Source organism: Marmota flaviventris, chromosome 10 (genome assembly GCF_047511675.1).
Source record: "Marmota flaviventris isolate mMarFla1 chromosome 10, mMarFla1.hap1, whole genome shotgun sequence".
Taxonomy (NCBI): Eukaryota; Metazoa; Chordata; class Mammalia; order Rodentia; family Sciuridae; genus Marmota; species Marmota flaviventris.
Window position 1 is genome coordinate 89,211,394 of NC_092507.1, and position 22,951 is coordinate 89,234,344.

The 22,951-nt window shown below is 36.7% G+C and overlaps 1 protein-coding gene across 3 annotated transcripts in view; it reads right to left on the bottom strand.

The window, feature by feature from the left end:
- The window catches only part of Olfm3 (olfactomedin 3), a 203,950-nt gene that overhangs the window by 40,769 nt on the left and 140,230 nt on the right, over nt 1-22,951 (bottom strand). The window contains exons 1-2 of one of the 3 annotated variants that reach the window (XM_027943143.2): nt 4,868-4,996; nt 1,841-1,887 (exon numbers count right to left, since the gene is read on the bottom strand). The exons of the other annotated variants lie outside the window; for them this stretch is intronic. Of the exons in view, the coding sequence (XP_027798944.1) occupies nt 1,841-1,887; nt 4,868-4,996 (176 nt within the window). Of the gene's footprint in view, nt 1-1,840; nt 1,888-4,867; nt 4,997-22,951 lie in introns of those variants that run through there. 3 annotated transcript variants of the gene reach the window in all.

Genomic DNA, 22,951 nt, shown 5'->3' on the forward strand with positions numbered 1-22,951 from the left:
AAAACAAATGAAAGACATTAAATTTAGGTTGTTCATCTCTGCTTATCCCCAGAAATCACAGTAAACTTCCCCTATATGTGTTCGTGTTCCCACTTGCCTACCCATTATTAGGATTTCACTGTTCATAGGTAGTCGCTTCCACAGGTGGAGAGCTAAGGAGTGTGATCCGGACTTCTCTCTAAATTTCCCTCTTTGGCCCTGCTTCTGCTTCAGGCAATTAATGATAAGTCTTTCCTCTCATCCTTTGAATAATTCATGTATAAAAAGGCAATTTATCACATTTTCTGTGGCTTTCAATATTTTCCTTTCTCTGAACTAACTCCCTTCCTTATTTTGCTAAGTTGCCCCATCACAAAGCAGACATCTCCTAATGATTTGGAGAGGAAAAACCGTTGCATGAAAACATGAAAGTTGGCCAGGTGATCCAAGTGAAACCACTTGGGAAGCTGGGGCAGCAGGATGACAAGTTCAAGGCCTGCCTGGGTAATTTAGGGAGACCCCATCTCAAAACAAAATATTAAAAAGAGCAGGGAATGTGGCTCAGTATTAGAGCACTTGCTTAGAATGTGTGAGACTCCCGATTCCATTCCCTTTACCAAAAACAAAACCAAACCCAGAAAAGTGAGACATTTTTTTTCACTTAGGACTGAAACAGCAGTAGTTAGTTGAAGATAAAAAACTTGAAGGGTATTGACAGTCTGTTTCAGGGAACTCTATTCATTTTACAGAACTTTAAGTTGACTAATTCAACAAAGTAGTTATTTATGAGGACAAGCCAGCTAGATGTTTGAAAATGTAGCAAAACAAATTGCTTCTGCCCACAGGCCCCTTCCAGGTCTTTTCCTACCACAGCAGTAGGGCTGACTGTTTGAGAACAGCTGTGTCTGCCCAGGTCCTCTCTGCTTTAATTGCCCTTCTCCAGGTTCTTCCTGGTGTGGAGTCCACAGCAGGTGGGTTTTCTCAGAAGCTCAGCCTCCAGGGGAAGCTACTCTGTATCTGAGAGAAGCACCAGAGGGAGCCTGAGCCCAAGGAGGAACTTCCTCAGCTCAGACACCAGTTCAGTGGACAGTTTAGAGGGAAAACATAAAAAGCAAAACAAAACAACAACCACCTAAATAATAAAGGGGAAAAAAAACACAGTATCAAACAAGAAAACAAGAAGGGTAAAGGAAGGTTTTAGGATTGGGAGAAAAATAAGATGGAGTTTATCACCTAATAAGAGTTATCACCTAGTAACTACCTACTGATAAAAACCATCTTGGAATTTTAAAACCTATTTCAGCTTTGGAGACAATCAAATGTACACGTCCATTTCAAAGGCATCTGTCATAAACAAGTTTAAGTGCCATATAATGATTCAGACTCTATTCTTCTTTTTCAGGTCATTTGAAACAACCATTTTGGGCTGGTGGGGTGGGGGATGAGGGTTGGTGAATTCACTATCCTCCTGCCTCAGCATTTTGAGTAGCTGGGAATACAGACAGGTATGTGGGCCCATGCTGAGTTTTGAAACTATCATTTTAAAGAAAGACTATGTTGTGAATATTTATATCACTCTTTTTCTTTTTCTTTCTTTTTTCTTTTTCTTTTTCTTTTTGCCATCCATACATTCCATGGACTGTCAATATAAATTTTAAGACCTATGCATGGTGAATACAAAATTACAGACTCATCTCTTTCAGGCTGTTTAAAGTTATATGGTGGGGCAGGAAACTTGAGAAGAGCTGGCTCAGTCCTTTGTAACTACACCTGCAGAGGCAAGAAACTATTCATCCTTTTAAGGGAAGACTCTTGCCAGCCCCCTGCATGGAAACAGTAGTAAGGTGCCTGGCGGAACTACTTGAGAGGCAGCGGGAATAACTCTCTGTCCAGAAAACCTTCACTACTCTGCCACAAAGCCCTTTTCTTCTTTATAAATACAAAAACCTTGGGGATGTGTGGGACATGGTTGATTTTGTATCTTTTCCCTGACTCTGTGAGATCAAGGAGATGAGGAAAGCTATTTTAAAGGATGGGAGTGTTAGTGTGTAGGAGAAAGTGAAATCTGGGGACACAGAAAACAATTCAGCCAGCGGGAAGTACCTAGTTAGTCACTAGAGGCCAGGAGGGGTAAGAGACAGCAAAGGAGGTGGTAGGAGAGGTAACTACGCTGGGCAGGGTTGTAGTCTTACTTATTTATGTGTTTATTTATTTTGTACTTCGGAACAGCACAAAATCCAGACATGCTTTTTTTTAACTGAGCTCTATCCCCACTCCTTTTCATTTATTTTGAGCCAGGGTTTCATTAAATTCTGGATAAATTTCTGAGGAGGGTTTAAATTTGCAATCCTCTTGCTTCAGCCTCCTGAGTTTCTGGGATTATAGTTGAGGGCCAAGGCATCCAGCTCAGGACTATAGACTTGTGACCTAATTCTACACTTGTTTCGCCATTAACCAGCAGGGTGAGATCTGATTGGTTACTTTACCCATTTTGAGTCAGTTTCCCCACTTGCAGAATGATGAGGTGGGGTTAGATTAATTATGTTTCCAATTAAACTTCGGAGAGCTCTAAGGTTTCAAGGGATTGATTGTGTGGGAAGGAAGCAGATGGTAGAGACCCAGTAAATTCTTCCTCCCACTATTTATTATTTGACCCATGACCTGTTTTACATATTAGAGTTTCACTTCGAGTTCCATTGAGAAAATATTTATCCTGCTCATATTATCTAAGATTTGTAAGACAAAACAAAACAAAACAAAACCTCTGTTCTAAAGATAGTGTGAAAATAAGCAGCCCAGATAGTTTCTGAGATCCTTTTCCCCTTTTCCAGCATCAATATTTTTTTAATATTTATTTTTTAGTTGTAGTTGGATACAATACCTTTATTTTATTTATTTATTCTTATGTAGTGCTGAGGTGTGAACCCAGGGCTTCGCATGTGCTAGGCAAGCTCTCTACCACTGAGCCCCAGCTCTAGCCCCCCAGCATCAATGTTTTATGTTCTTAATCTAATACAGATTTGTTCATGTTTAACCATGGAAATTCTAAGGTATAAGTAATTTTCTGAATAATGGGAACAGATTATTCTTCTGTAAAGCATACCAAAGAGGGGGAAAAAAGGATAAAAAGCTTTTGCAATCTGGTTTCACCATCACAAAGAATGCATTTTACTGAGTTACTATAACTAACCACAGTGAGAACTCTCCTGAATATTTTTTTTATTGTTGTTGTTTATTTTTTTTTTTGTTTGCAAAAGAAGGGAACCCAAAGTAAGAATTGATGTGTTATAATATACATACACTAATTGTAGTGCTTTATGTTTTTCGACCAATGAATTTTCAACCAGAAACTAAAGAAAACTAATTTACTTTAAACTCACAAGGTAAAAGATGTTCTTAAAAAAAGATCATGTATAATTTTGGAAATTTGATTCTCTTTATTCTACAGCAATAGAAAATAAACAACTTACCATTTATAAACAAAGATATAGATCTCAGAACTAAGGTGTCAAGTTTGTAATACCACTCAGTCATTGGTTTCTTAATTTAAAATCATATTTCTGAAAGAGTTAATTCAACAACTATGCTGTTGGAAGCAATCAGGTACTTGGAAAAACTGGGATCAGTAAATATTAAATAATCTAAATTTCTTTGTGTTACGAATACATGTTGAGAGCATATCATACATTATTTGTAACTGTAAATGTCTTTTACATTCCTGCTTCCAGATCATGTCGTGCAGGTATGGAATTGATTCTCAATAATGGAGTCATGCAGTACCATGAGGGACCAAGGGAAATAGAAATGTAAAAAGAAGTCAAAGTGTGCCTCACATTTACTCTTCTGATGCTTTCAGCACTGGGAGAAGCTAGAAAACTATGTAACTAGTTATTCTAACTATACTCAGTTAAGTACACATTAATTGATAGATTAATTATTAGTAGTAACTGCAAACAATTTTTAAAAATGTCTGACTTTTTATGGTTCACTGGAGTAATCCCCATAAAGGTAAAAAAGACTCAAATCCTAATTGTTTCTGAACCTTTTATTTGACAGTAGAAAAATTTTTGTCCAGAATATTCCTTTATTTCTATTTTTAAATGATTATCTGAAAAAAAAAAACAATAGTTTTTATTCTTCTTTAAAATATCTCACAGTGCTGCTAACCAACCTTACTTCAAACTATCAGAATAGATTTATTGAAATATGGACAGGATTAAAAAGCCATTAATTTTAGATGAATGTACACTATACTAGATAGACTTGTGATATGAAAAGTCTTTATAAAATATTAATCAAAACATGAAGATGTTTTTATCAGTAAATTTTCTATTCATGTTTCTTGGTTCTCTTAAAGTTCTTTTGGCAGGCTTTAAATTGAGGTTTTTCTTCTTTTGCTTTTTTTTTATTATTCATTTATGCTTAAAAACTGTTGGTTTCTCTAGCTGAATTCATTACAAACACTCATAGGCATTGCATTCCAAGGAAAAGCCTGCTGTAGAAAATCTAAATTAGGTAGAAAATACTCTAACATCTCATTCTGTAGAAAAAATTATACAGATTTTACAAGTATTTCAAGAATCAAAATAATAAGGAACAAGACATAATTTTTTAAGAATCCTTCCAAATCTCAATATAGTTAAACCAAAGCTTTTAATTCTTAAGTATTTAATGTGTCAGTATTTTCTTTTAGTTTCTCAGGGTTTTTTTCCCCCCCTGGGTGTAATTTTAAAGTGCTCATAAATAAATATCCAAGACTAAAGTTACAATTATAAATAATATATCTTTGAAGTCGACCTATGAATAGAGAACAAAATCTCAACCTTTACCATTCACAAAATTAATGCACTTACTTCGCAAGATGGCCAAACACCCCCGAGTGACTTACTAAGGTATCTGGTGTCGACAGCCTCGTGGTGTTCAGTCCTACCAAGGACGGGAGGGTTTGGGACATCCAGTTTGAGATCATTGCCATGGTACTAAGCACAGCGCCCAGCTTCAGCAGTGGAGGGCTCATTGCTGTGGAGCTAATGAGTTTTCATAGTGACTGGTAAGATCTCAGCCTGGCTCTGGTGGGAGGTGTGACTGCCGCAGCCACATCTACAGCATGAATAGAGATGACTTCCCCGGCCCTTTTCACCCAGGAAAGCTGACGGAACTCCTTCCCCACCCTCGTGGGAAATGCCCTGTCTTGCTTTTCCTCCCTTATTGGACAATTTGCTGGACCATCAAACAAAATATTCTTGATAGAGCTTCGTAATCATTAGAGCAGAGGTGGGAGGTCAGGGGAAACGTGAGCTTTTCCATCTCCACTGTACTCAGTCACCATCAAAAGAGTTCATTTCCTCTGGGGTTTGTTTGAATATAATCAGCTGCTCTTTATCTTTCATAGAAAAAGACACGTCTAAATGGAGGTCTGCCAAAGTACACATTTCAGACACCAAACTTAATATCTACAGATTTCTCTGGATCAGGGGCAACCTGCTTTCAGGAGGAGCATAAAAACAAAGTCTGCAAATAATTTCCAAGATGATCAGATAGTGCAAGTAGGAAATCATTTTTTCAAACAGTAACCTAAAATTAGCATCGTTGCTTTAAAAGTACAGTTGAAGATTGATAGCTGTTGCCTGTGGCAAACATTCCTTTTAGGCACCTTACACCTGAACAGACAGAAAAGGCAGCCTTGGAGAACAACTTTTGTTAAAGAAATTGCATGTTTCACTTTTGCCCTTGAGAATGTAGGCTTTGCTTCTAGGTGCTCAGTCACACAGCAAGCTCAGTTAACTCTATTTTCACCTTGTGAGGAATGACAATAGATACCAAAAGGCTGTGTCTGGAGAGAATGTGTGATTTATTAAAGGAACTTGGAACTGGGACTCGGCAAGTCTGGGGGTCTGTTCATCCTCCTCTAGTTGGTTGTGACTGGCCAGTGACTGTAACTTCCTCATATGTAGTGTTTTCTTGCAATATAAGGCAGTTGACTCCATGCTCTCCAAGGCCCCTTTCAGCTGTAGAAATCAATAATTTGTTCATTAGAACTCTTAGCAAATGTGGTATATTGGATCCAGGGCACATGAGTAATGTAATAATAATAATAATAATAATAATAATAATAATAACAACAACAACAACTATAACAACTATTATTATTATTATTTTACAATTACTATAATTGCCCATATTCAAATCTCAGGTTGTGAGAGATAAATCAGAGGTTGACAGGATAAATCAGAGGCCATTGTCTTTTTCTATCTATCTACATGTGATGTGTAAATATATACATATATAGGTACACGTTTGTGTGTGTGTGTGTATATATATATTCACACATACATGTGTACATATGCGCTGTATATATATAAATAAATATATAAACATATATATGTGCACTATATATATACACCTATGTACATAAGCACTATATATAAGTACTATATGTATAAGCACTTATATATAAGCACTAGATATATATTAATACCTACAGATATTTCAGGGTCAAGGCAACATGCTTTCAGGAAGAGCATGAAAACAAAGTTTGCAAGTAATTTCCAAGATGATTGGTTACTGAGAATAGGAAATCTTTAGATATGTATATATATAATATATATGTGTATATATTAAAGTAAAATATATGGAGAGAAGACATGAAGGGAAGCATGACTGAAGGAAAATCAAATGAAAAGGAAAAATATTACTTGATTTCTTAGGAGAATTTTGGAATTATTTGCATATAGGGTTTTTAGCTAAGGTATATATTTTTCTCAACAGTGTTGGCAGGAAAAATAAAGAAATTGTCTTTAACAAAATTGAGAGAGATACATATTTATAGTTTGTGTGTGTACTTTATTCTCAATAATAGCTTTAAACTAAGGTGGATACTAAGAGACTCTTCAAATCGTCTTTGCATCTATTACCTTGGAATCTAGGCTATTATTTTTCTTTAAAATATATCTAAATAATTTCACTTGGCCCTTGTTTTTTTTTTAAACATGGTGCCCAGAAAACCAATTACTATTTCTTTTTTATCTTTCAAATATTATGTCCTATGAGGACATATAAGGATTAAAACACAATAGCTTATGTGTCAAGCAATAGAAGATTCATAGAAAGGATGTGAAAGTCTACACTAGTGTTACAATGTGGTAAAGACGAAACACAAAGTGGATTTACAAATCTAAAGGTTTGAAAAATATACCTGGAATTCTCCCTGACTAAAAAGGAGGGGGTATCTTTCTAAAAGCTTAATTTCCAAAATTGCAAATTAATATACATGCAATTACTGGATAATTTTAGAAGCAATGTGGCAGGTGGTAATTATACTTATTAATGAACTATCAGTCAACAAAATAATAGCATCTTTAGAAGAATATAAGATTGAATGTCAGGGGAAAACAAGGCTGTTATTTCCAAATTAAAAAGAAAGAAAAAAAGAAAAACAATATAAATGGAATGCTTCTTTTAATTTCCCAGAGATGCAAATAACTATACTAAAGAATAGAAAGTGAACAATGGTTAAAGTTTATGAATTGGTGATGTTTATGAAAACATAAAAGTTAAAATGTGTTGCTTTCAGAACAGGTTCAAGTGGAATACGTGGAAATAGTAAAGCTCCAATTATAATGATTTTTAGTTGTGAGAAATAAAAATAACTACAATTTGAAAAAAGCTAAATAATTTTCAGTGCTCTCATAATCTACCAAAGTGATTTTCATTGTAAAAGTTAAGTCCTAGGTGGGACTTATATGGTGACTCACACCTATTATTCCAGTGACTCAGGAGGCTGAGGTAGGATGATCACAAATTCAAGGTCAACCTTGACATTTTGGCAAGAACCTATCATCTCAAAATAAAGTTAAAAAGGGCTAGGTATGTGGCTCAGTCGTGGAGTGCTCCTGGTTTAATCCCCAGTACCACAAAAGCAAACAACAAAAAAAGTGGAATCATAGTTTGCAGGTGGAGGAAGGGATATTTCTTTATAAAAGTAGCAGTCTGTGTTTAGGGAAAGAAGCCCAGTGGTTGCAGAAGTTCTAGAGTGTAGAATAATGATAATGTAATAAGTGGCAAAAACTGAGACTGAAATTGGCTGTTACCATCTGCAAGGCTTGAGGGCTACCCAAAAGTATTTAAACTTAATCTGGTATGTACTTCAAGGGTTTAACGCAAAGCAACAAAGTCATTAGTTTTATGTTGTGAATTATTACTTGGGCATTTTTATGATGCAAGTTAGATAGGCATGGGCTTCAGAGAGAGCAACCCAAGTCAGAGACAGCAAGTTCACTTATTCTCATGGTGTAGGTGAGAGAAAGTTAAGTCTTGGAATGAGAAACTATTGGTGGAATTTAGAAGAATAAATCCACAAAGGTTTGCAGAAGAATTGGCATCCTTGGTGATTAATTAGATATGAGAAGTGAGGGAGAAGTTACGTGGGTTAATTTCCAGGTTTGGGTTTGGGTGATGAGTGTCATTCATTAGGATAAGGAACACGACTTTAGGGAAAAAATAGAGTCACATACCCAGTATGAGTCACCTTTGGTACAATGGGTCTATCAAAGGGAAATATACCCACACCTGAAGTCTAGAAAAGAGTTAATTTACCTATAAGATTACTGGGCTAGTGAAGATAATGTGAACACCAGAAATGACAAAAATATTTGGCTTACCACAGTCTTATAGGACCTAAAGTTGTATTTTAGTTGTATTTTAGATTTTAAGTCAAGACATCTCTAGGTTTATACAGTTTATACAGTGTTTTTAAAAAATAACAAATAAAACAACTTTTCACTAGTCAAGAGTGAATATATTTCTAAATCTAGTAATTTCACAGAAAATGTGACCTGACTACACACTCAATTATTTTCTTTTTAGAATCCCATAGTGAATCAATAACCATAAAACCTACAACCATGCATTATTGCTCATGGAATGCTGATAGATATTGATTAATATATTTGTTCATTAGATTTTTTATGGTAGCCTGTCTTTTTGATACCCAGAGAGTATTTCATGATAGATCCACATAATAAATAATTAATAAGCAAATAAATATTAAGTGGGAAAGACTTATAGGTCACCTTATGTAATATTGTCATGTTCTGTCATTGGATTTTTTTCTCCCTGATTTGTAGCACAAAAGCTTAATGTTGTTTTCATACTCAATATATATTTTCTACTTTGAAGGCTATTTGTATATTAGGTGTTTGTGGGTTTCTGGGGATCACAGCTTAGGCATATATGAAAAGTTAAACATATTTAAAAAAAAATTCACCCAAAATATGGTAGACAATAATGAGTTAGTGAGAAGATTGTGGCCCAAAAGTTTGATTTTTTGACAAAATAAGTTAAGGACTAAGATTAATTGCCAACCAGTAGAAATTTTGAGAAAGAACAGTCTATATGTACTTTATTTTTGTAATATATATATTTTTTAATGTACAGATAATTTGAGGCAGAGGGGAAAGTGGCTGTTATGGTTTGGATGTGAGATGTTCCCACAAGCTCATGTATGAGACAATGCAAGAAGGTTCAGAGGAGAAGTAATTGTGTTGTGAACTTCTTAACCCAATTAATAAATTAATACCCTGATAGGTATACCCCAACTGAGTATTAATAGAAGTTAGGGTGTGGCTGGAGGAGGTGGGAATTGGGACACGGCTTTGGGGTATATATATTTATATCTGGCAAGTGGTCTCTGTTTCCTGATCATCATGTGATCACAAATTGAAAGAGACTAAAGAGACATGACAATTAAAGGGGGGAGAACTGTTGTACATTAAGACTAAGATGGTCTACAACTTGAAAAGGATTGTGATTTTTCTAATGGTGATTTTCCCTCCTCCACACTCTTCTACCATGATGTTCTGCCTCACCTCAAGTCCCAAGGAATGGAAACAGTCTTTTATGAACTAAGACCTCTGAAACCCTGAGGCCTCAAATAAACTTTTTCTCCTCTATAATCGTGCTGATCAGATTCTTTTAGTCACAGCAATAAAAAGCTTATTAAATTAGTGGCTTATTAGATATAGTTGTCAAGATGCAACTACAGGAGTTAAAGGAACTATTGAAGAAGGAGCTAAAAGAGTAAAAAGAGAAAAGAATAATAGTATGAGATTTCTTGGAAAATTGGAAATGGAACCATCATTTGACTCAGATATCCCTCTCCTCTATCTACCCAAAGGACTTACAAAAGAGCATATGACAGGCACACAGCCACATCAATGTTTATAGTAGCACAATTCACAATAGTTAAACTGTGGAACCAATCTAGATGCCCTTCAATAGATGAATGGGTAAAAAAAAAATACACAATGGAATATTACTCAGTAATAAAAGAGTAAAATCAAGGCATTTGCAGGTAAATGGATGGAGTTGGAGAAGATAATGCTAAGTGATGTTAGCCAATCCCCAAAAAACAAATGCCAAATGTTCTCCTTGATATAAGGAGGCTGATTCATAGTGGGATAGAGAGCGGGACCATGGGAGGAATGGATGAACTCTGGATAGGGCAGAGGGGTTGGAGGGGAAGGGAGGGGGCATGGGGTTAGCAATGATGGTGAAATATGATGATCACTATTATCCAAAGTACATGTATGAAGACATGAATTGCTATGAATATACTTTGTATACAACCAGAGATATGAAAAACTATGCTCTATATGTGTAATAAGAATTGTGATGCATTCTGCTGTCATATGTAAATAAAAAAAAGGTAGCTGAAAAACAAAAAAATAAAAAATAAAGGAGGTAAGTGAGAAGAACACTGCAAGATGGCTGTATTGAGTGACTGAAAACAGCTACACCAGAGTGATCTCTTGAAAAAACAGTGGGCTCTCCTTGGCAAGTTAAGTGGGAAAAGTAGAAAGAGTAGATAAAAATAGAAGAAGGTGGGAGACAGAGTGCTGTTGAAATCCCTTTAGGGATGTGATGTACACTGGGCAGGGTTACTGTAGGGAGTGACCCCATAAATAAACAACTCTCCTGTGACTTAAAGGTGGTTTAGATTCTTCCACTTGTTAGTGAGGAGACATTGACTAAGTTAGTCTAAGTTTCCATTTTCCTCATCTGCAAAGTGAGGATGAAAGATCTATGTGAAACCGTCATTTGGAAGATTGGGAGAGAAAGCATATTTGAAAGTGCTGGTAACACATCAGATACTCAATAAATTGCAGTTCTGTCTTTGGTAACAAATGACCTAATGGGGGCAGGCAAAAAAGAGTAGAGCAGCTGTAGGAACAATTATGTCTTTAAAAGGTGGGAAGTTTTAAAACTTTGCAAGGGGTAGCTGAATCAAGTTTAAAGTATATACTGTCTTACAAATAAATCACTGTGGGTGAAGAGAATAATGGGCATAACCCCCAAGTCACTTTGGTGTTGTAGGGCTAATAGTCTAACCCGTGTAGAGGAAAGTGATGATTGATGATCCTGACTTGTCCTTCACTGAGATGTTGCAGCAACTGAAAGACAACTTCCCTCAGGTTGGACTACCATAGCCACCTTCCTACCTCACCTTGTGCCCACATATTCTACCTTCTCTTCTGTTGCCAAAGATAAATTATGCATATTCCTAGGTTAGGCCTGATCTCCCTGCTGTGCACTAAATCAATGACTTTCAGATTATAGTGCATAAGAATTACCTAGAAGCTTGTTAAGATTCATATCCTTGGGTTCCCTCCAGGAGACTATGACATAGCAAATAGCAAATAGGCAGCACAATTTGCATTTCTAACAAGCTCCCAAGTGATGCTGATGCTTCATTCCTGGTCCATGTTTTGAGTAGACCACCTGGATCATATTTCTCTCTTATTCAAAGACAACTTTCTTGATTCTTTCCTCTTTTTTTCCAATAGGAGTAAATTTTCTCTCTTTAATGGCTCATCCCCAGAGGCATACAAGCTCCTATTTTAAGTACACATAAAGTTTTCTTACTTTCTTTTTTTAAAGTGCTAGTGTTATAACCAAGGGTCTCACACCTGCCAAGTAAGTGTTCTAACCACTGTTCAAGTTTGCTTGTGAGGTATTCCCCCAAACTTCCTGTGTTAATGCAGGCATTTTCAGAAGTGAATAATTGGATTGTGAGGTCTGTAATCTAAGCAGTGCATCCAAGCTTGAATGAACGGCATTGTAACTGTATGCAGGTGGGTCATGACTGGAGGAAGTGGGTATTCACTGGGGGACATGCCCTGAAAGGGTTTGTCTTCCTTGCTGCCCCCCTTTCCCCACTTCTATCTCTCTCTGCTTTCTGGATGCCATGAATAGAGCAGTGTCACTTCACTATGTCTTTCTCCCATGATGTTTGGCCTCAAGGTGGGCCAGAACAATGGAGTCTACCATGGATTAAACCTCTGAAACCATGAGCAAAAATAAACTTTTCCTCTTGTAAATTTTCTTGTCAGATATTTTGGTCACAGTGATGAAAACCTGAATAACACAGTCCCTTTAAAGAAAACTTTTGTGACCCTACTTTCTGTCCAAATGTCTATTTCTTAGCCTCCCTTTATAACAAAACTTACGAAAAGAGTTGTCTATAATCACTATGTAATTTCTCTCCTCCTAATCAGTTTTTTCCCTCTCTCTCTTCTTTCTTTCACAATGCTGCTTTTATAAGGATATCAACAACCCTACATTGCTTAATCTAGCAGTCAGTTCTCAGACCTCAACTTCCTTGACCTATAGCAATTTCATCAGAGTTTTACTTTCTCCTCCTTGAAATAATTTTTCACTTGGCTTCCAGAATATGACACTCACCTAGTTTTCCTCCAACTTTCTGACCTCTCTTTATGTCTCCTTTGCTGGTTCTTCCTCATCTATATGCTAATGACTCCCAAATTCATTTCTTCCTCACAGACCTCTCCTATCAATTCAGACTTGCATATCCAATTATCTACTTGACATCTCCACTTCGATGTTTAATAGGCATCTTAAATTGAACATGCTAAAAAATGAGCTCCTGATATGGCTTTCCCACCCCCAGCAAACAAAATAAAATAAAACCCAGACAAATAAACAAACAAACAAAAAACATCTCCATGCAAGCCACTCCCTGTGATCTTCTCAGTTTCAGTTAATTGACAACTTCATTGTTGTCTAGGCAGAAATTTAGATTTCAACCTTTATCCCCTCACCCCTCACAAACCTCTTGTCAATTCCATTAGTAAGTCTTTCAGTTTTTACTATCAAAATATATCTGGAATTCCTCTGTTTTACAACATTGCCATCGCTACCATACTCATTCAAGCCACCAGCACCTCTCCCTTAGATTAATACAAAAGCCACCTTGAACTTGTGATACTTCAACCCATTTGTAACCTCCTAGCCTTAATGTTCCTGTTAAAAGGTAAGTCAGATTATTCTGACTGCTTAAAACTCTTTAATAGGTTTCCATCTTACTCTTGGTAAAAGTATTTAGATTAAACTCTAAAGTTGTATACAATCTGTTTTAGTCAGTTTTTTTTTCATTGCTGTGACTGAAGGACCCAACCAGAACAACTGTAGAGAAAGAATAGTTTATTTGGAGGCTCATGGTTTCAGAAGTCATAGTCCATAGAAGGCTGGCTCCATTCCTTGGGGCTCAAGGTGAGGCAGGACATCATGGCAGAAGAGTGTGGCAGAGGGAAGCCGCTCACAGGATAATAATAAGTAGTAAAAAAGTCAATTCTCCAGGTAGTATATACCCCATTGTTATGCCCCCCAATGAACCACTTCCTGCAGCTACTCCCCACCTGCCTCTATTTACCACTCAGTTAATCCCATCAGGGATTAATTTTCTGATTAGGTTAAGGCTATAACCTTATTATTTATCCTCCAAACTTTGCATTCTCTCACACGTGAGTTTTTGGGGGACTTCTAAACCATAACATTAATCTGACTTCCTCCTGTATCTGTGATCCACTACCAATCTCCCCTTTTTTCATATACTAACTGCTCCTTAAAGATGAAATTAATATTTTACCAGTGCATGGGTGGGTTTGGGGGATGGAGGGGTGGCCTTTCCACTGGCTCTTGTCTGGTGAAATTTCAGTCTCCCAAATATCATTTCACTTCCTTTTTTAAAAATTTCTTTCAGAAGTCTCTTTACCATATATTTTTGTGAACACACCAGCTAAAATTTCTGCTCTTTTCATCTAGTCGTTTCATATTGTCTTTTGCTGTTTTGCTTTCTCCTTAGAAGTAGCTAGCATACTATATGTTTTATTTATTAACCCTGATTATTATCTTTTTTTCTTTTATTTTCCACTAGAAACTAAGCTCATGAGAGCAGGGATGTTGTCTGTTCTGTTCACTGGGCTATTCTTAATTTCTAAGACAGAGCATAGTATATAGTAGGTTCTCAATAATTTTTTTTTATTAAATACATGACTAAATGAATATATTTCCATTTCTTCCTGTCATGTTCTCACATTAAAAAAATGTGACTGATTTTAGAGCAAATTAATAATAGAGCCTCTTCTTGCAAAAACAAGTCAGTATGATGTATTCAATCATTGCATGCTGCATGTATTTTTGCGTGCATGTGTTGGATGTATTTGTGAGTTATGGATAGTGCAGAGTATTGAAACATTATGCTGTTACAAATTTAGAAAGCAAACATTTTTTGGTGTAAACCAAGAAGTCCTGGCCCCAATTCTTGTTCTGTCTTTTCTTGGTAAGCCTCAAGGAACCTTTAGTATGAAAGTGATCTATCTTCCTCTTGCCTTTGGCTAGTTGTTTTTGCCTGGAACACCACAGGAAAGACTGCAGACTATGGAAAGGATGGGGTTTATAAAAAACATTTCATTCCCTATATGTCTATCAAAATATCACATTGTATACCTTAAATATGTATGATAAAATTTATATGAAAGAAAAAGCAGAATAAAAATGAATTAGAGAAGATAGAGCTCTGAATGTTGAGTCATCCATCTCTTCTTCAATTTGCCCTTGGCAGTCAATTAGGGACCACTCATGCTTCTAGAATTCGGGGCTCTGCCCTTTTTGCCTTGAGCTTTCAGCATTGGCTGTAAAGTGCTCACTAATGAATGAATGAATTTAGAGTAAAAAACATTAGCAAAGTTCTTTAAAGGAGGGATTTCTGTCTTCTCATCTTTGCCTTCATCTGTGAAGCTGATTGAAGCCCTGGAAGCCCTGGGGAGCCTCGACTGGCAGCTGTTGTTGCTACTTCAAAGGAGAAAAAAAAAATGGATGTGTGAGGGAGGGAGGAATATATTCAGGGCAAACATGTTTTCTTCCTCTTCTTCTTTTTTTCCCCTTGACTTTCTACTCAAAATTGAACAAGTGGGGAAAATATAAATCCAGGATTAAGCTAGAGGAATAAGAAAAAAGGAGGATGTAGGGTGTGTGGTGGAGAGAGAGAGAATCTGCTTAGTCACTGCCTGGTTCTGGGTTTCGGTTTTCAATTGGGAAATGAAGATATTAAACTGAATTTCCTGTATTTTCCCTTCCACCCACAGAGCTGAAGCGCTCAGTCTGTCCCTGCAGTCATACTTAGATCTCATGGCACTACCTGACTGCTGCCTCTGTGACCTCTCAGAGCCATGGTCATTCCATGTGTAGACTGGGGTAATTAGAGAAGCTAACTCTTTTGGGTTTTGTGAGGATAAAATAAATTGCTACACTTAATGTACTTGATGCATGATATGCTATCAATGAATGTTTGCCTTAATTGTTTATAAACATGTTTACATGTTTTTTTCTTCATCTCCATGGAATAAAGAATAAGGGCAGAAGTTGTTAGGGATTTAGAAAGGAGGGTCATCAAATATATGATAACATACCAATATAAAGGTTTTTCAAGAGTTTTAAAAGCACAGAGCGTGGTGTAGTCATGGTGTGATCCCAGCTATTTAGGAGGTTGAAGTGGGAGACTAACTTAAGCTCAGGAGCTTGAGACTAGCATAGGCTATATAGGGAGACCCCATCTTAAAAAAAAATTAAAAAATAAAGTGCATAAAGCTCATGGGGACTGATTCTTAGCTGCACTCTAGAAAATATCTAAAAAAAGTTCCTCCCACAGGCCCTCACTCCAGGGACTTCTTACTTAAGCCAAGAATTGTTCTAAGAATTTTACACCAGTGCACTAATTAAATTCTCACCCAACTCTAGGAGGAGGATATTATTATAACAAGTTTACAGATGGGGAACTGAGCACTCAGAGGTTAAGTATATTAGCTGGGGTCACATGACTAATAAATGACTAGCATGTGACCACTAGCCCCACTCTAGATGGTATGGTCTTTTTTACTACAGGTCTTACACACACAATACAGAACCCGTACTGATTTCAAATTTTGTGTTCTTCAAATAATTGGAATTGTTTGGGTGAAGCATTATAGCCTAGTCATTTGCATGGTCTTTGGAGATGATGTATAAAGCTGAATGCAAAAATTAAGAGGGCTGTGTTTGTGGCTCCATGGTAGAGCACTGGCATATCAGGTGTGAAGCACTGGGTTCCATTCTCAAAACCACACATATATAAATGAATAAAATACAGGTTCATTAACACCTAAAAAACATTTTTTAAAAAATTGAAAGGAACACGTCTTCACTCTGAGTCTGTCGTGACTGTGACAGAGCAAAGCTCTCACCAGGGAGATACTAGCTCAGGTGACGCTTTCGTCCCTGCTTCCTTTTCATTGGAATCTATTTTCAGGTTGCCCTAATTCACCTGACTCACCAAGGCAGGCTGAGGTGTTAAATTATTGCCAAAAGCTTTTCTGGAAGAAATTGTTTAGGAAGAGAAATCTCAAAGAGGTTGGGAAATTGCCTGGCGATCAGAAAGCAGAGTGTTTCAGGGGTACCATGAAAGAACAAAATTGGATCTTCAAATGTGCAATTTTCTGAAAAGTTGTTATAAGTTGTTTCATAAAGCTTATCTCCCTCATGGAATTTGAAATGTATAGTTAGCAGGAACCCCAAATCTGGTGGTAGTAAACAACTCCAAACATCAAAGTATAAAAGAAGATTACATTTGTAGCCTGCTCAACACATCCACATACGTAGCCGACCTGCAGAGCTGCTTTTTATGTAGTAGCATTAGCTATCCTATTTTTCATTATTGTCCCCTCATCAGTATGTATAGTCAAGGTTGTTTTGTGATTTGAAAGCTCTAGGCAGAAAAACATCGTTGAATATAAACTCTGGAAATCTGGATTTGGAATAAAGTAGGCACACTTTGTCATTGAAAATCTTGTGAGATTTATACAATTTTGCAAAAGAAGTTCACAAAAACAGTTAAGACCACATGATTAAAACAACCACCACCTAGATAAAGCTGTAAAAACTCACCGTTAAATTTCCTTTTTTTAAAAAAATTTCAGTGCAATTACAAATATCAACCCTGCAAAACCAGTTTTAAAAGGATGTAACTGACTTGACTTAGATACCGCTCCTTTTGTGAGTAATTATCTAATAGGGCTTCAATGATGTACAGAATGGATAAGTAAGGAAAAGGTGTTGACAGCCAGGTGCAGTGGTGCTTATCTGCATTCCCAGTTATTTGCTACTCTGGAGGCTGAAGCAGAAGGATTGAAAGTTCCAGGCCAACCTAGGCAATTTGGCAAAACTCTGCCTCAAAACAAAAAAAAAAAAATAAAATAAGATAAATAAATAAAGGGCTGAGGATATAGCTCATTGATAACAGCACCTGGGTTTAATCCCTATTACCTAAAAAAAGAAAACAATAACAAAGAAAAATTACTGACAAAGTTTGCCTCTTATTATTGGGGTTAAATAGTTGTTGTTTCTTTTTCTAATTTTTAGTATATATTATCTCCACATTTCTAGCATACTTGTGCATTATTTTCTGTTGCCTAAAAAACATAAAACGAAAGTATATCATTGCTCTTTCATTTTTCTTTAAAGGTACTGATCTGTTTAACATTTGTTGGGGCAAGAACCAAAATATGCCAAAAATTACAAGATTGATACCCCCCTTTTTTTTCTAGCTTCCTTTTAATCACTGAATGTCAGTTTTTACAAATGATCTTAGGACAATTCAGGTAACTAAGGTTTTGTGGGGGGAATAGTTCTTGTACATGAAGAACAATTACACGCTTCACTTTTTGTAAATAACTATTGGCTAGATTAACAAACATTTTAACAAACAGAAGTAAAGCCATAGATCACTGCATCTGTATTTACAAGAAGCCATAAACAAACGTGCATTTCTTCTTTATCAGGATGACTTAAATAGATGTATGAACATTAAGGCAGTGATGATTCTGAAACAATGAAAATCTAAGTTAAGGCTTTATGAAACCCATATTCATAGGCAACTGTGACCAAACCAAACGTATCTACTAGGTCTTATTCATTTGCTCAGAAAAGTTATTAATCCATTCAGACATATGGGATAAGCATTATTACAAACCATCAATTTACTTTAATGAATCATTAGTTTTCTTCTTCTTAAGTTCTGTTTTGAGTATTTAGCTTTCAGCAGCACAAGCATGTGCCATAGAAAGAACACAGCATTTTGGGGTAAACTTTGAGAACACACAGGCTGCACATGCCTGAGAGTTAGGCAACAATTAAGAATTCAGCCCAGCATGGTGGCACATACCTGTAGCTCAAGAGTCTGAGAATCTCAAGTTCAAAGCCAACCTGAGCAACTTAGGGAGGCCCTAGCAACTTATTTTGAGACTATGTCTCAAAATAAAAAGTACGGAAGATGTCATTCAGTGGTTAAGTGTCCATGGGTTTAATCCCCAGTACCAAGAAAAAAGAGAACAAACAAACAAACAAAAACCAGGATCTACTAACTAGAAACCCCCCAAAGCATACTTGATGGTGTTCTTGTCTCAAAGCAGAAAATATTCTTGATTACTGAAGCAAGTTTGATACTTTAGATGAACTTATTCTGTAATTGCTAGCCTCAAGACACAAATGATATAATTGCTAGACCTGTGTTTCTTTATTCAAGGAAAAAATAGGTGGTGGATGGAAAGAAAAGTTACTTTAAAATAACTGCAGATTGTATTCTTGCCTTATCAAACTTAGAAGTGTGAAGTTTTGAAATATGGGGTTGGAGGGATATTATCCTCTTTCCCTATATTTGTAACATTGAGGACAAAAGTCAGATGCAGCCTGTAGGTGCATGGTGGGAAACAGCTCCAGAGCCCCACTCTGGCTTGCTGTGGAGTACACGAATTTTATATGTAAATGTTGATATTTGATAAGTTTATATGTAAATGTTGATATTTGATAAATTTATATGTAAATGTTGAAAAGATATTTGATCTTCATCCCTAGTAGTAGACGACTTAAAATCCTTGTCATCTCTAGCATTTTTTTTTTTTTGCATGCTAATGAGATGAGTGGTAGCTGGCAGCCCCTAAGTAGCTTTAGGATGGGGACTGGTTACAGACCAAGATATGATTAGAGGGGTGAGATATCTTCAGCCACACCCTGCCCTACCCCCTACCTTTTGGGAGGGAAAGAGGATGAAGGTTAAGTTGATCATGGCCAGTGATTTGATCAATCATGCCCTTGAAGTTTCAATAAAGGCCAAAAGGACTGGGTTTAGTTGAAGATGTGGATGCCTGGAGGATGGCCCTCCTTGCAAGGGCGTGGAAGCCAGTTCCTTCCCACATACTTCATCCTGTGCATTTCTTCATCTGAAAATTGGTATCTCTTTTTTTTTTGTGTGTGTGTATAATTTTCCACTCTGGAAATATTTGAGAGAGCAAGTGATTATGTATGTTAGAACCAAATAGTTTCAATCTTGTATGTAGAGAGAGAAGTAAAAGAAGGGATGCTTGGTGGAAAGAAGGCTTACTAAGATGTGGTGAAATGATTGGGAAGACTTCAATGGAAAAGATAATGTTTGAGCTGGTTTTACAGGTTCAGCTGGTAATTCCTAACTCAGGGAAACTGACAATGAAATCTATTATGGGCCCTAAAATAAGAAAAAAAACTTAGTCATAAGGGATTTTGGTCCTATGCTCCAAATTATAGACATTTATTTACATATGTCATCGTTGAGAATGTAGCTCAGTGGGAGAGCCCTTGCCTGGTAGGTGTGCGGATGTGGGGTCAATCCCCAGCACAACACACACACCTCAGCCCACCCTTTGTCAATATACCATCTTTTACTCTAGTATTTTACATTTTGACCTCTCTTTCCAGTAGTAAAATAAAATCAAGATGTTCATCTAGATCACAATGTAGGACTACTGAGTGTAGAAAGTGAAATGGAAATGATAACTATGATGAAAATAGTCTTTTACTTCAGCAGGAAGGCAGACAAATAGAAATGTCAGAGACCTTGGAAGTCCTTGCATTATCAAGAAAATAGTTTTACAAATACATGGAAATGTCAACAAGAATTAGTTGGAATTCTGATATTTTACATATAACGAGCCACAAAATACAGTGCTAAATTTTTAATTCTTATAAATTAAATTCTAAATTTTTAATTCTTCTTGTCAAATCTCTACAAAAAGTAAGCAGACATATATCACGATGAGGGTGGAGAGGCCTGACAGTGTTGAGAGTAGACTGCTTTGCTAAGTTCTCTCTTTTTCTCACACACATGTCCTCCCTTCCCTCTTTCCCCCTATTCTCTCCTTCCTTCCTTAAGCCCCATCTTCTTTTATCCTTATTTTCTTCCTCCCTTTCTCCCTCTCCTCTTTTTTTCCCCATTTTCCAGGTGCCTTATATTGGAGTAGAATTGAAGAGTTTGAGGTGAATTTGGTGTGCTCCCTATGTTTTTGTTTTGTTTGTATGGGGCTGGAAATTGAACTCAAGGCCTCCAGCAAGCTAGTGAATTGTTCAGCCACTAAGCAACATCGTTAGCCGGTGCTCCCTACTTTTAAGCATATCCTAGAATGTATAGATACAATTTACACCTAGGTAATTCTACATTTGCACTTCATATTTGGAAGTTTTGTTTTACTTCTCCACTCATTCAGCACCATTAAAAAAAACATACAAAAGATCAAACATGCATAGTTAGACTATAATTGACCTTAAGTGCAATCTGTAGGATTTTTATACAGGGTTATTGAATTTAAAACTGGAGACTACTTATAAATGGTATTTGATAATGTTAGTTCGCCATTCATGTGAACATCGTTAATGTTTTTTTCTTCCAAAAGTGATTAATAAATATGTCAATGATAAAAATGTTTCCTCTTATATGTATTCTCTGTCAATAGTATATCTATTAATATATATTAAAATATACATTTGTAGGCTGGGACTTAGCTCAGTGGCACAGACCTTGTCTAGCATGAATCTAAACCTAAGCTTTAGAATCTAAACCTAAGCCTTGGTTTAAATTCCCAGCACTACAAAAATAAAATAAAATAAAAAAAGAGAGAGAGAAGAAAGAGAGTGAGACACACATTCAAGTCAATATTTTTCTACAAAATTATATTTAGAATTATTTGAGGAGCAAGTTTTGATTCATGGTGAATCATTTATGCATTCAACAGACATTTATTGATCATCCATCCTCTCTATATGCTTGACAGTAAATGCTACAAATCAAAGACTAACAAAATTCACTTTCATTCAAAATCTCACATTCTTGTGGGAGCAATATAGGAACAAGGGAATCACGTACCTGTGACAGTAATTTCAATGTAATGATGTGTAGTGTGCACAGAGCTCATTAGGTCATGGGCACACTACAACATGTAAGTAATTGAATTCTGTTTGGGTGAGATGAAAAAGACTTTAGAAGACAGTCAGATTGGAGACACTCCATAAGATTTCCCAGGTAGATCTCAACAGCCTGTGAGAATGTTCCACTGAAGGATATTATTTAGGAGATCTGAGTAGCTTGGAGTGGGGGGAGGGAAAGAGTACCTGCTAAGGTAAAAAGAGGGAAGATATTTGGAGAGGGAGTAGGTACTTGTGGCTGTCTAAGGAGAAGATGAGTCATTTCTCCAACTATGTCTTTGAAAAATTGTAGGGGAATGCTATGGCTTCAAAATAGATAGTGTCCCCCAAAGGTACATATGTGAAAGGCTTGGACCCAGGGTAATAGTACTGGGAGAAAGTGGGGCATAGTGAGAGATTATTAGCTCATTTCGAGCATGCCCTGAAGGACACTGTGGGACCCTGGCCCAACCTGTCTTTTTTTTCTCTTCCTGGATCATGATGTCAATGATTTGATTCACCATCTGCTCCCCACCATTGTCTTTTAATACACCCACCAGAGGCTTATAGCTGTGGGCCCACTGGATCTTAGACTGGAAACTCCAGAACTGAAAGCTAAATCATCTTTTCTCTTTATAAGTTACTTGCTTCAGATACTTTTTCTTAGTAACACAAAGCTGGCTAATACAAGGAACGGATACAAAATTAATCTGTGAGAGGAATATTGTTTAGAAGCAATGCAATAAATTCTAGAGGATGAGTAAGAGGTGAGAATGACAGAAAGGAGAACAGTTAGGGAGCTATTTCAGTGCTAAGGTAAGAATTAAGAGAAACAAAGATGAAGGATACAGCATGGTCTAGCACTGCTGTGGTTTAGGTAAGTATCTCTCAAAGGCCCATGTTACAGACTTAGCCCACAGTTTGGACCATGGGAAGGTGGTGGAAACTTCACAGGGGAATCCCAGTGGGAGGGCATCAAAGAATTGGGGCATGCCCTTGATTCAGATTGTGGCCCAATCTCTTCTGTTTTCTGTCTTTGCTTCCTGACCATGAGGTGAATGGTTTTGCTCTGTCACACACGTCCACTATGATGTTCTTCTCAGGCTCAAAATAATAAAGTCAATCAATGTTTGGCTGAAATATCCAAAACTGACCAAAATAACTCTTTTCTCTTTATAAGTTCAGTACCCCAGTTATGTGCTATGGTGATGGAGAGCTGCCAACACAGACATGTTACATAGTATTCTGTGGAAGCAAAAAGAGAGAAGACAAGGGTGTTCTATGGGAACTGTTTAGAACAGTGCTTCTTAAACATTCAGGAGTATATGAATCTTGGGGATCTGGTAAAAATTGTAGGGTTTGTTTCAGAAGCAAG